Below are 12,688 nucleotides of genomic sequence, written 5' to 3' on the forward strand. Positions count from 1 at the left end.
ATGGTATACAGCAGGCCTTCATCTGATATAATATATATCATCTGATATAATCACTGTGAAAAAACACACTGCCTTTTCCCCTCCCCTAGCCACTTCTCCCCTTTAGGAGACTGTTGGAGTTATCTGAAAGATAACCTCTTCTTGGCCATTTGTTTTCATATCAAGATATTGGTCTTTTGAATTCAAGAGTTCTCGCTTAAGCAGTTGTAATCTATCAACCCCAGTAGTAGTCTGCTGTCTTACATCAGTCATTTTGCTAGCACAGAAATTGAGACACTCTATACCTCACAGGTGTACCCTGTAATCCTCATATTCCTCATTGATATATAAATTGTAATACTGCATATAAAAGCATGCCATTTGAGGTATCAGGAGAAAGAACAATGACTTTCAGCAGATCATAACCCATCTCAATATGTATTTCATTAGTGCATATGAAGTTATGAGATTGTGTTGTATGGTGTCACTAAAACATGCTGTAAATTGGGGAATCAGCAGCTCCCCAGAGACAACAGCAAGGAAAAGTAACCAACCCCCGGGCGGGTTTCGAACAACCATCAACAGCCATTGTCCAGCAAGGGAGCTACAATGCAATGACTCATTTGCACAAGGCGACACCAGGCCAATTGCTCAACCTCGCCTGGTGACTCAGCAATGCCCCCAGACATGCCTGGACTTGTGTTCTCCAAGCACATGGACTTAGGGTATGTCTACACTGGAAACTTCAAAGTGCTGCTGCGGGAACGCTCCCACGGCAGCGATTTGAAGTGCGATTGTGGTTGCGTGCAAGCGCTGGGAGAGAGCTCTCCCAGTGCTCCTGGTAATCCACTTTCACGAGGAGATTAGCTCCCAGTGCTCTCAGCCTGTCTACACTGGCACTTTAAAGCGCTCAAACTTGCTGCACTCAGGGGGGTGATCTTTCACACCCCTGAGCCAGCACATTAGAGCGCTATAAAATGTAAGTGTAGACATACCCTAAGGTATAAAACAGAACATAGTGGCCACATGCGTCACCTTTTCTCCTCCCTCCCACCTATGCTGCAACTAGCAACAAGGACACTGAGAAGACTGAAGATGCTAACAGAGGAGATTGGCCCAGGTTTCAAGGGTGAAACCTGCATACTATGAACTGCAATATCCAGTGGGGTGAGAAAAACTGCTTAATCTAGATGTTGCCCAGTCTAACAGGGTTGAGAGTTTAGACTGCATGCTTATATTTTGGTAACTAACTCTGATGTTTTGCCTATCACTTATAACGTATCTCTTTTGTAGTAAATAAACTTGTGTTACTGTTTATCTTTACCAGTAAGTTTGCCTAAAGTATTTGGTAAATCTGCTCAGATTTACAAAGGCTGGTATATATCCACTTTCCATGGATGAAGTGGTGAACCAATTAAATTTGCACAGTTCGTCTTGAGCAGTGCAAGACAGTATATTCCTGAGGTACAAGGCTGGGAGCTGGGGGATTTGGCTCGTGCCCTTCTCTGTTTGATTCAGGAGAGGCTCTGCGAGCATTCATCCAATCTAGCTAGGTGTGGGGTTGCACCCCGGGGATCCCGTCACAGAAATGAATTCATGCCACAAGTTTAGCATTAGGCCTTCAAAAGGTCAGAGATGCTGGGCTGGCAAAGAACAGGCAAAGCCTTTGACAAAACACACAAATATCTCTGCAAACGAACAAGCACGGCAAAGTAAAGTTTCCCTTCAGTAAAATCCTGAGATTGTGACCATGAAACTTGAGCCCTCTCCCCTACATCCAGAGAAGCGGAAGATATCGCCTCCACAGCAATCCAAGCCCCTGCTGAACTGAGAAACAAGGGACTGGGAATTACAGAAGTTAGAGCCAGAAAGACCTGTTACACCAACTAGTCCACCACCCAGACAGTGCAGAATTGTTCCTTACAATCAAATTCAGGCATGCCAAATGACACTCAAGAGCACTAACAATACGCTGGTGGACCATCGAGGTCCTATCTACATCACAGAAAGGAACAATGTTGTAGCTGGGTCCCCTGCCTCAGCAATACGTAATTACGGTGAACCATCCCCCACAGTGAGCACATTGCAAAGCTGCATCTCTTCCTACCTTGGATCTTTCACAGAGAAGCTCTCCAGTCCCAGCAATTCTCCCAGCTGATCCCCTCCACAATACACCATGTGCTGCTGCCGCTTATCATATAGCTGCCTCACCATTATATACTGTCCCAGATAATGCATGACCTGTGGGTATGTAAGATAGTATTAGTTACATCTGCAGTTGAACAGATTTAATAATTTTATTAAGACAATGTTGAAATAAGAAATGGTACAGAGTTCAAGCACAGAAGTTTCTGGTTGTCAGGGGATAAGGTACAGATTATCAAGGGGTGTAAAATTCGATTTAGGAGCTGGTGGAGCAAGGATTACATAATAATTTGCAATCTCCCCGACTGGGGGTAAAAGTTTAACCGGTCAGAGTACAGACATTGAGATATGGGGTAAGTTATCCACACAACAGCTATGTTCTGTATGCCGAGTATAGTGAGTGGATATGATGGTGGGGATGGGTCTACCCTCATTTGGTGGGATTTAATGTTCAGTGGGTTTATGGTTCCAGTTCAGACGGTCCGATGGGGAAAGCCTCTCAGTCTCTTTTCCACAGTGGGTGTACAATGTCGTACCGGCTCACTCCCTAAACCAGCAAGGACTCCAGGGCTTTGTGTTCCATTTCCTTCTCCCACTTTACACTTCCTTTAGCTGACGTGACACGGTGCCAGTGAAGAACCACCTCTTTATCTAGGACAGACGTCACCCTTCTACAGAGCTTTCCATCCATACATCTCAAGCACTGGAGATACTGACACTTCTACAAATGAGGAAACCGAGGCACAGAGAGGTGATGTGACAATGCGACAATGTGACACAGACAGTGAGTCAGTGGTAGAGACAGGACTTCAATCCAGGTTTCCCAAATCCCAGTAAACCACTAGGCTACACTTGTTCTATGTATCAGGGTATACTTTGGTTATTATCTGAGCCAGGTTCATGATCCAAGCAGGTTTTTTTAAAAAAAAGTTTGGCCACAGTCTCTTGGCAAGTTCTACTGAGGAGAGGCCCTTCTGAATGTTTCAGGAAATACAATCTATAAAACACAAGTAAAGATCACATTCTATTCCCCATTTTCCCTCTGCACCATCAAAATCTCTAATGAGATGGTGCCACAGAGTTTCCCAAAATGAGATGCTGTTTTCTGCACTAGATAAAAACCAATATTCCGGTAACTTCAAGTACAGTTTATTTGGCTCTGGCATTTAATCAAAGCACTAGGTCCCATGTGATCCATCAAAAAAGGGAAGTGTAGTCTTGGCCAAATTACAAGAACTCCAACTTCAGTATTGAATTAAATGGAAAGATTTTACCTACTGCCTTGCCTTCATTAATCCCAGCCACTTAAAGTGTCAGCAAACAAAACAGAAACCTCTTTGCAGTCTCAGATTACAGCAGGGACCACGACAAGGTTGAAGTTATTTATAATCTATGCAAAGGCTCCTTCTCAGCCAAATGGAACCCAGCTGGATGGGTCAAAGGCTCAGCCAACATCCTACACGGTAACAACAGCTATTCAGAAGGACCCTAAGATTGTTCTCTAGTGGCAATGCAGCAGACCCATGCTACAGAGTTGGTACTTCTCTGTAACCACCAAAGTGTGTCTTCAACTGTCCTCTCTCCAAAGTGGGAGGGCAAGAAAATATGGTGACAACATGAAGGAAGGCTGAAGTTAAGTGGGAGAAGACCACTTGCTTGGCACAGGTAGAGAGCAAAGATCACAGATGCAAGGTGCTTTGCATTAGAACCACACAGAAGTGTGGGGAGAAAATGATTTCTCTGCTATAGAAAATGTCCCTTGAGGACTAAGGCCACAGAACTGGTGACAAAGAGGATATTTAGGTGAACTCACATCAGACTCCAAGAGGTAAACAGCTAATTGTTTATGCATAACACAAGCAGGACTAGACACCTGACTAGAAGCAAAAGAGGGCTCACCTGAACAAAGATAAATGCAACCGAAGAACTTGCTAACAGTACTTCTATTCACTCAAAAGGACTGACTACTGTGTACTGAAGCTGGCTGCATTTAATATTGAAACACCCCTCCCCCCCCATTCAAAGCATTCAACTTGTTTTTGCAAAAAAATTTAGACTCTAAATAAGTTGTTTAAATGCATAAGAGTTTAAAATAAGTCACACAGCTCTGCGGGAGTATGTGACACATTCATAATGAAAAACGGCCGCATTTAATTCTTTGCTGACAGGATACCCCTGTAAATCACAGACAGTGTCATTTTTTAAATCTTGTATACATTTTGCATTTTAATCTTAAATGAATTCACAGCGTCTTAGGTTTAGCTGACAAGACCTTTCAAAAGAAACTTAAGAGAAAATATCAACTGAAGTACAATTTAAGAACTTTCAAGCAATGAATGATGATAAAACAATTGCAAAGCATTTCTGACAATCTCACAAGAGTGCAGCTATCCATTACATCTCTCCTAATGCTGTTTCTGGATTCTCAAGATATATAATAATTTAAATTCATATTTTGCACTCTTATAGGGATTCCATTAGAGGATCTCAAAGCACTTTGACCCAGAAGCACAAAGGTATTAAGGCACCTAACTCCCATTCATTTCAATAGGAATTAGGAGCCTAAATACTTTTGAGGATCTGAGCCATTATGCTCACAAAAGTCTCCATATCCCCATATAATAAAGTAGCCCTATTTTACAGATAGAGGCACTAAGGCACAGGAGTTCAAGGACCCGATTCTGTGCCCACTGATTTCCAGGCCCTATGGTCCCAATCCTGCAAGATGATTTACGTGAACGGGTCCCAGTGAAGCCCCACTGACTTCAGTGAGGCTACACTCCCACCAATCAGCTTGCAGGAACGAGGACTCAGTGAGGAGATCCTGACCACAACACAAATCTGTGGCAGAACTACTAAGAAAACCCAGCTCTCCCAATTCCTAATCCAGTGCATTTTAGCTACTAGTGTATTTTATACATAGCCTCAGGGTTATCTCTAACCTAATAGAGATTTCAGAGTAGCAGCTGTTTTAGTCTGTATTTGCAAAAGGAAAGGAGTATTTGTGACTCAAATAAATTTGTTAATCTCTAAGGTGCCACAAGTACTCCTTTTCTTTTTGCTAATAGAGATTGTGTTTATACAGTATCTAGAACAATGGGGCCCTGGTCCATGATTGGGGCCCCTAGGCACTATCTTAACACAAGTAATTCATAATAAAATAATTTTCCATCTTCAAGGTCCTGGATATAAAATTCACAAGGTGGCACATTAATCATCTGTTAACTGGCCATTATTACAGCTCCTTTCTTGGTTTAACCACCGAAGTAGAGTCCTGGACTCACCTCCTTCAATGTGAAGGTTTCACCTTGTGCACCTGCTGCTTGCAGAATCTTCAGGAGTGGCAGTTTCGGTTGTACCTAAGATACAGAACACACAGTTTTGGATTGGCTACATAATGTGGTGAGCTTCTGAGAAGAACTGTGTCCATGGACATCTGTTATGTAGCTAATAAATGCTGGGGGTACACCTCATGGCAAGACGGTCATACAATCATTATAGCAAGTCCAGACAAGTGGTTCTAGAGTGAGTTGTTGGCCAAGGGGGACATCGCTAGTCTTTGAGGTACCCTCCCAAGGACTCATGACCTGCATTTGAGATATGCTTGAAGAGAAGACAATCCTGTCTGGGACAATGAGCTTTGTGCAGATGGACCCTTGTGTCTGTTCAGAGCCCTGCTGAAATAAATATGGGCCGACCCAAGCAGAGCTTATTGCAGGATCAGGATCTGTAATAGTAGTATGCTTCACTAGTCAGAATTAAAAGTCAGTCAGTGAAACTTCTCTACCATATTGATCCTAATACAAGATGAGCACAGCCAGCAAAGTAGGAGGCCCAATCCGGCAGACCTTAGTCATCTGCACTGTGCCATTAACTTGCATGGGATTGGTCATGCGAGCAAGGACTGGATAATTAGTCCATAGGTGAGGGGAATCCTAGAGGCTGACTAGCTAGACATGTGAGGGATAATGCAATGGCCACACCACTAACTTCAATTAGACCGGGTTTAAATCTGGCTCACTGAATAGGAAGAACAGAATAGGTCCCTTCTGCACAGCCCATAGGTGATGTTTGGCTATTAAAAACTTGTGAATAGAGAAAAAAATTACAAGAAGAGGATGCAGCATATAAAAGTTTATTTTAAGTAGCATTAAAGGACTGATCCTGCACTCCCCATGGACCCCAAACTTCCACCCAATCTCTCACCAGAGTTATGAATTTTGTATTAATAGGTCTTGTAGTGGGGCTCTCTGGTCATGGGCACACACTCACACAAGAAGTGTGAACATGAAGCAACTTCATGGTAGTTTCCCTTTGGTTACTTCCACACTATACACCTGAGCAAATCTCAATAGCAGACGAGACAGCTAATGTAGTACGAATGTTACAGAAAAAAGCAGTGGCAAGTTTTAAATAGTTATCAGTCCCCAACTGCCCTACTCAAGTCCATCCGCACAAATCCTGAAAGAGTAACATCCTAGGGAGATATGCCACGGCATAGACCAGTATCGTTCTCCACAAAACCATCGAGGTGCCCCAGCCTGATTGCTCAAATTAGTAGCTGAATGTTACGGTGTTTTAAAAATACAATCAATATTGCTACATTAAACCTTTCCCCCATTTGCCTCTTGCATCCTTCAGGACTTAATACCAGCAGGCCAGAGGGGATGGCGTGTTTTGGGAGGGATATATGCAAAAGCAGTGGCATTTTTCTGAACATACATTGATTAACTTTAGGACAAAATCCTGATGTTGGATAAACACTACATATTGCTGCATCTCCAAAGAAAACATCATCTGTGTGTTCAGGGAGACAGTGGCAACGTATTTGCACTCAGAACCTGGCCTTCAGCATGTAAGCTGCAGCTTTCACAATTTTAGCTCTGTCTGTCAGAGCTTTCTTCTCCCTGTCCCCTTCTCATTTCAGCGCTAACAAAACCCAATTAGGGCTACAATAATGCTACAGCAACTACGAGTGAAGTCTTTAGAAGACTGTGGACAATTTCACCTGCCACTTCTGAAATTGCTCCGTAAGGCTGGAAAAACAAAAGTTCTGAAAAGCAGTGGCAGGGAACAGCTTTTTCTAGCCTGGCCTAATTATTTCTAATTATTTCTGCTCAAATAAATCACTGGAAGCAATGATTCTGTCAGGCTAATGTTATTTTTGAAAGAAAACAGGATTTATGGATTAAGAGAACCAATGATCCAGTCCAGTCCATTCATTAGTGGCATCTTGCTATTCCATAAGCATATAGAAGTAGGTATGAGCTCTCCGTACACACTGTACACACATGCTCTATTCCACATTACGGATGGGTAAGAGATCATTCACTGGTTAGAATACAAGCAGCGAGATGCTTCCGCTGGCCGTGTGGTGGGAAGGGTTTTTGTACACAACACTCTTTACTGTTCTCAGAACACTTATCAGAGGCTTGTTCTATTGAAGCACGCCTCTGAACCTCTTTCCTGCTGTAACTGGCCCTTTATAAAAAGAAAAGGTGTACCTGTGGCACCTTAGAGACTAACCAATTTATTTGAGCCTAAGCTTTCGTGAGCTACAGCTCACTTCATGCATCCGATGAAGTGAGCTGTAGCTCACGAAAGCTTATGCTCAAATAAATTGGTTAGTCTCTAAGGTGCCACAAGTACGCCTTTTCTTTTTGCTAATACAGACTAACATGGCTGCTACTCTGAAACCTGGCCCTTTATATCTTCTCTCCAGCAAAGGTGGGCTCAGCTGTGTCTAGATAGCTCAGATCTCTCCCTATATACATGCAATTGCAAAAAGCCCTCGGTTCCTGAAAGGAGGGGGAAGAGGACAACTCAAAATTCTACACCCTAGCCTCCAGGGAGAGTTGGAACCACCAAGCTCCTGCCTGAGGTAAGAGGAGCTTTATTATCTGTCACCAACTAATTGGTCAAGAACTCAGCTGCCAGACAATACTCAGGCAGGAATTCATCCTATTGTGCACACTGTTTTCAAATTCTAAGAATGTATTTATCTTCGCCTTAAACTAATCTGAGCTATCTACTCCCACATCCTTATCATTGCTAAATTCACTCTTAAAAAAACCTTTCATCTTTTAAGACCAAATCAAACGGAGCAAGGAATGTCCAAACTCATGCCACAATTCTTCTTTCCAACACCAGCCATTTTGCTAGGACATAACAAATTAAGCTCAATGAAAGTAAAAGCGTGTGCCAGTATATATACAATATTCTTATGAGCACAATTAATGCAAGTACAAGACAGTTTTACTTCTCCAAGCTAAAGACCACTGGCATGGATTTTTCTTCATTTTAAATAACTATCTCCTCACCCTCCCCTTTCTGTGTTTAAAAAAAATTGCCTAAATTAATTTGAATATTTAAAATAGCACCTTAGCTACCACAATGAAGCCAAATTGGAGACGAGAATGTTCGTTCATTCCATATTCCCCAAGATAATGGGTGTAGGCAGCCAATATTTCTGTACTAACATCAAAGTCTGCTTATTTATTTACAATTTTTTCAGTAGAATGAGCTGAATAAAGAAGGATGTTAATCAATTCTGCATGGGACTCAGATGGATTTTACCATTTATAAATTAAGTAAATAGGGGAGTTTGAGTCCCTTCAGAGCCTTTTAATTTTACACTCCCCACCCCCAGCCAGACACATGCTCTTACCAATGAAACATTTCTGTCTTGGAGAACCCACTCATCATGGTTTGTAGACTGCATTTTTCTCGCCATAACTCACACTGCAGATTTTTCTCTTTGACTGGCAGCCAACATGTTGATGCAGTGCCAGTTTTCCAGATTCCCACACTCAATGCTAAAGAATGGCCACGCTGGCTTTGGATAGCTTTCCTAAAGCAGTAAGGCTATGACATATTGGCACTCATTCCACCAATGCCCTGGGAAAAGATTGGTATGGGGAACAGCACATGTTCAGTGTTCACTCAAGGTAGCTCCAAGAGAGAGAGAGATGTTATTGGCTTTATAAACTAGGTCACACGGATGAGTGTCTTTTCATATTCTGAGGAACTGCATAATTTAAACAGTTCCATGTAGTCCAGAGTTTTTAAAAAGGAACTCTGTGTGGTCCCGTGTAAGGCTAGGTCTACACTACCACTTATGTTGCTCAGAGGTACGAACAGCCCACTCCCCTGAGCAACATAAATTATAAGAACGACCCTACTGGGTCAGGCCAAAGGTCCATCCAGCCCAGTATCCTGTCTTCTGACAGTGGCCAGTGCCAGGTGCCGCAGAGGGAATGAACAGAACAGGTAACTATCAAATGATCCATCCCCCCGTCGCTCATTCCCAGCTTCTGGCAAACAGAGGTTAGGGACATTGTGCCGGCATAAACACTAGTGCACACGGTGCTATGTCGGCAGGAGAAGCTCCTGCCGACATAGCTACCACCACTCGTTGAGGGTGGATTAATTATGTTGACGGGAGAGCTCTCTCCTGTGGACATTGAGCGGCTACACAAGAGATCTTACAGCAGCATAGCTGCAATGGTACAGTTGTGCCACTGTAAGCTTGCTAATGTAGACATAGCCTAAATAAGGTATGAAGCCTGGAAATACAAACATTATGCACTTTCCTGTGTGGCCAGTTTAACCCACCTCACTTTTCCCCCACTGTTTCAAATGTCAGTCCAATGTTACCGATTTATCATCCATACCAGCAGCACTGCTAGTTAATGTTCACAAACCACTGACAAGATGGAAGACTATTCATTCCAACCTGTACGAGAGGCCACATGCCTCGAAGTCAAAGCTGCTCTAGTATGGCTTCACTGGCCTTATTTTTAACAAGGAGAGAGGAAAGCCAAGAGTGTGTGACAGGGGGAGGGTAGAGTGGGAAGGGGAGATTACCTGATTAGCTTGTCCAAGTGCGATTCTGCAGGCATTCTCAGATGCTGGATACTGTTCAGAGGTCGAAGATGTCATTTTGGCAGTGAAATAGCTGTCTACAGTATAAACTAAAACAACAACAAGGTTATGTTTAGTAGCAAGTCAGAAGCAGCAGGTCCTGAGTTTAACCACTTCCGTTTCTTAGAAGCTTTAGGAAATCCATCTTCCCCGCATGTACATCCTAAAATGTAGCATAAAAAATCTAAAGTTACTGCATCCGCCCATGCAATTGTTTTATAGTTTGCCAATAACCTGAGCGATCCAAAACCAATTCTCTCCTAGGTAAGTTAAACCTAGCTGCTGAACAGGCAGCCTTCTCAGAGCAGGTGGGGCAGAAATCCTTCAGCAACCAAGAAAAATGTCTTCAATTTGCTTTTATGAAATTTACAATTTCTGTTCACTAACCATCTCAGGCTGATCTGCACTGGTGACACTCCCACCCCTCCCCCCACCTTCACGATGCTCTAGAAAAATCTTGCTCACTGGGAGATGAATGCTAGGATAAAATATTCCCACGCTCATCTGCAGATCCCAGACAGTTCTTCTTTCTGTTGTGACCTGCCTGTTCAAAGACACAGAGTCTTCTGTGACATGTTGAGGCAAGTTCTTAATGAGTCAGAATGGACAGTAACAGCTCAGTCACAGTTTTACCCCACTGGAAAGCCTTACAGACAATAGCAGCTTCATGAGTCAGCAAGGGCAGGTACACAGTGGGTGGAAGAACTAAATGCTAGTGATTAAACGCCCACCCTTCAAATTGATGGGATCAACTTAACAAAGAGCCCCAAAGATCATTGGAGCCCCCATCCCCCTCACTCCAAACGACACCCAAGTTCTAAACAAGTTCTATATTGCACAGATGCTAAAGAAACCTGGGATGGGAAGACTGTTCCCTTTTTTGGTGCCTTCAGACATGTATGGAGCTATGAAGTTAGACTCTCTGACAGCCCATCTGTTTAGGCACAGTTAGGATTATTATCCTTTACAGAAGGAGACACCAGCAAGAAGCAACTGTCCAAGGTCACAGACACACCTGGTCTCCTGAGTCCTAGTCCATACTCAACGCTTCTCCTGCTGACATAGCTTATGCCGCTCGCAGAGGTGGTTTTTTTGTGTTTGTTTTTTCAACACCAATGGGCATAGAGCGTCTTCACAAGACTGTACATATAGACACAGCCTCACTCTGCAGTGGAGGCACATACCCTTTGGCCTGGTCTACACTAAAAAGTTAACTTGACCCAGTTCAGTGGTGTGAAAAATCCACAACCCTGTAGACAATGCTAGGTCAGTGCTTAAGTGTTCACATCCAGCTGCTGAGTACCATGGTTGAAAGGCATCTATCTGCAAGTGCAAAGACGCCTAAACTCTCGAAATTTAATGTCTTGCCATCCGATAATATTTTGATGAATCCGATTCAGGAACACCATTTTAAAACCTGTGCCGTCCACAAAACCAAACACTTGTCACTCCACCCTACCAACATAATAGATAGAGCCCTGCAAATCCCCAGATATTCGTGGATGCAGATAGGCACGGACCATTTTTGCGGATTGTGAATGGATGCAGATTCAAATTTTATATCTAAAGCCCTGCCAATTTGCGGATATCAGAGGGTCATTTTTGCCAAATTGAGGATCAGATGCAGACAGAAAATTTGTATGCGTGCAGGGCTCTAGTAATAGATTTTAGCTGTGCAGGTGAGACTTTTGCTGTAAGGTACTAATACACACTAAAAACCCTGCTTTATCTGCTCTTGTACACACATCTTTGTAAGATGACTGCAGAATATGGTACCAGATTACAGGCATTTGGAGGAGAGAGGGTAAGCTTTTCTACTCTACCCAGCCACAATGTACCCTCAAGGGCTTCAAGTGGTACAGCACTGATATAAAGTTATGCAACAATATGGTCTTTCATTTTGTATAACCTATGTGACTTTAAATTAATTTTTGCTGTCCTACTCTCATTTAGAGTTGCATGCTTTTTATTCTTTGCTTTGACGAAGATTTATGACATTCCTCCAAGAACCGTGAAGAGACAGATTTTATTGCAAAAAAGTTATGTAATATATTACTTACCGTAACACAGGCAGTGACACTGCATTTAAGACTTATTTGATTTAATTTTTTTTAAAGTACTGTAAGGTAAATTCAGATCTGCCATTTAAAAAAAAAATCTCCTTTAAGGAGTCAGGGCTTCGTTTGCAGAAGTCTTTTAAAGTCATGATATATCTGCCACATGGTAGGAATTTTGAGTTTATCAAGACACATGAAGGACTGCCAATAAAGAACCAAACAAAGCTAATCTTTGATAGACAACAATAATTAAAACAACAAGGAGTCCGGTGGCACGTTAAAGACTAACAGATTTATTTGGATATAAATAAATCTATTAGTCTTTAAGGTGCCACTGGATTCATTGTTTTTAGAAAAGGAGTACTAGTGGCACCTTAGAGACTAACCGATTTATTTGAGCATAAGCTTTCATGAGCTACAGCTCACTTCATCGGATGCATTCAATGGAAAATACAGTGAGATTTATATACACACAGAACATGAAAAAATGGGTGTTATCATACACACTGTAAGGAGAGTGATCACTTAAGATGAGCTATTACCAGCAGGAGAGCAAGGGCAGGGGAACCTTTTGTAGTGATAAT

At 42.5% G+C, this 12,688-nt stretch overlaps 1 protein-coding gene across 4 annotated transcripts in view; it reads right to left on the reverse strand.

Annotated features, from left to right (window-relative positions):
- MDM4 (MDM4 regulator of p53) overlaps nt 1-12,688 on the reverse strand; it is a 34,143-nt gene that overhangs the window by 15,940 nt on the left and 5,515 nt on the right. For all 4 annotated transcript variants that reach the window (XM_073320261.1, XM_073320262.1, XM_073320264.1 and 1 more), the window contains exons 2-4: nt 9,991-10,097; nt 5,409-5,483; nt 2,087-2,220 (exon numbers count right to left, since the gene is read on the reverse strand). In XM_073320261.1, coding sequence (XP_073176362.1) covers nt 2,087-2,220; nt 5,409-5,483; nt 9,991-10,065 — 284 coding nt within the window. In that variant the 5' untranslated portion in view covers nt 10,066-10,097. The remainder of the gene's footprint in view (nt 1-2,086; nt 2,221-5,408; nt 5,484-9,990; nt 10,098-12,688) is intronic.

Source organism: Lepidochelys kempii, chromosome 21 (genome assembly GCF_965140265.1).
Source record: "Lepidochelys kempii isolate rLepKem1 chromosome 21, rLepKem1.hap2, whole genome shotgun sequence".
Lineage (NCBI taxonomy): Eukaryota > Metazoa > Chordata > Testudines > Cheloniidae > Lepidochelys > Lepidochelys kempii.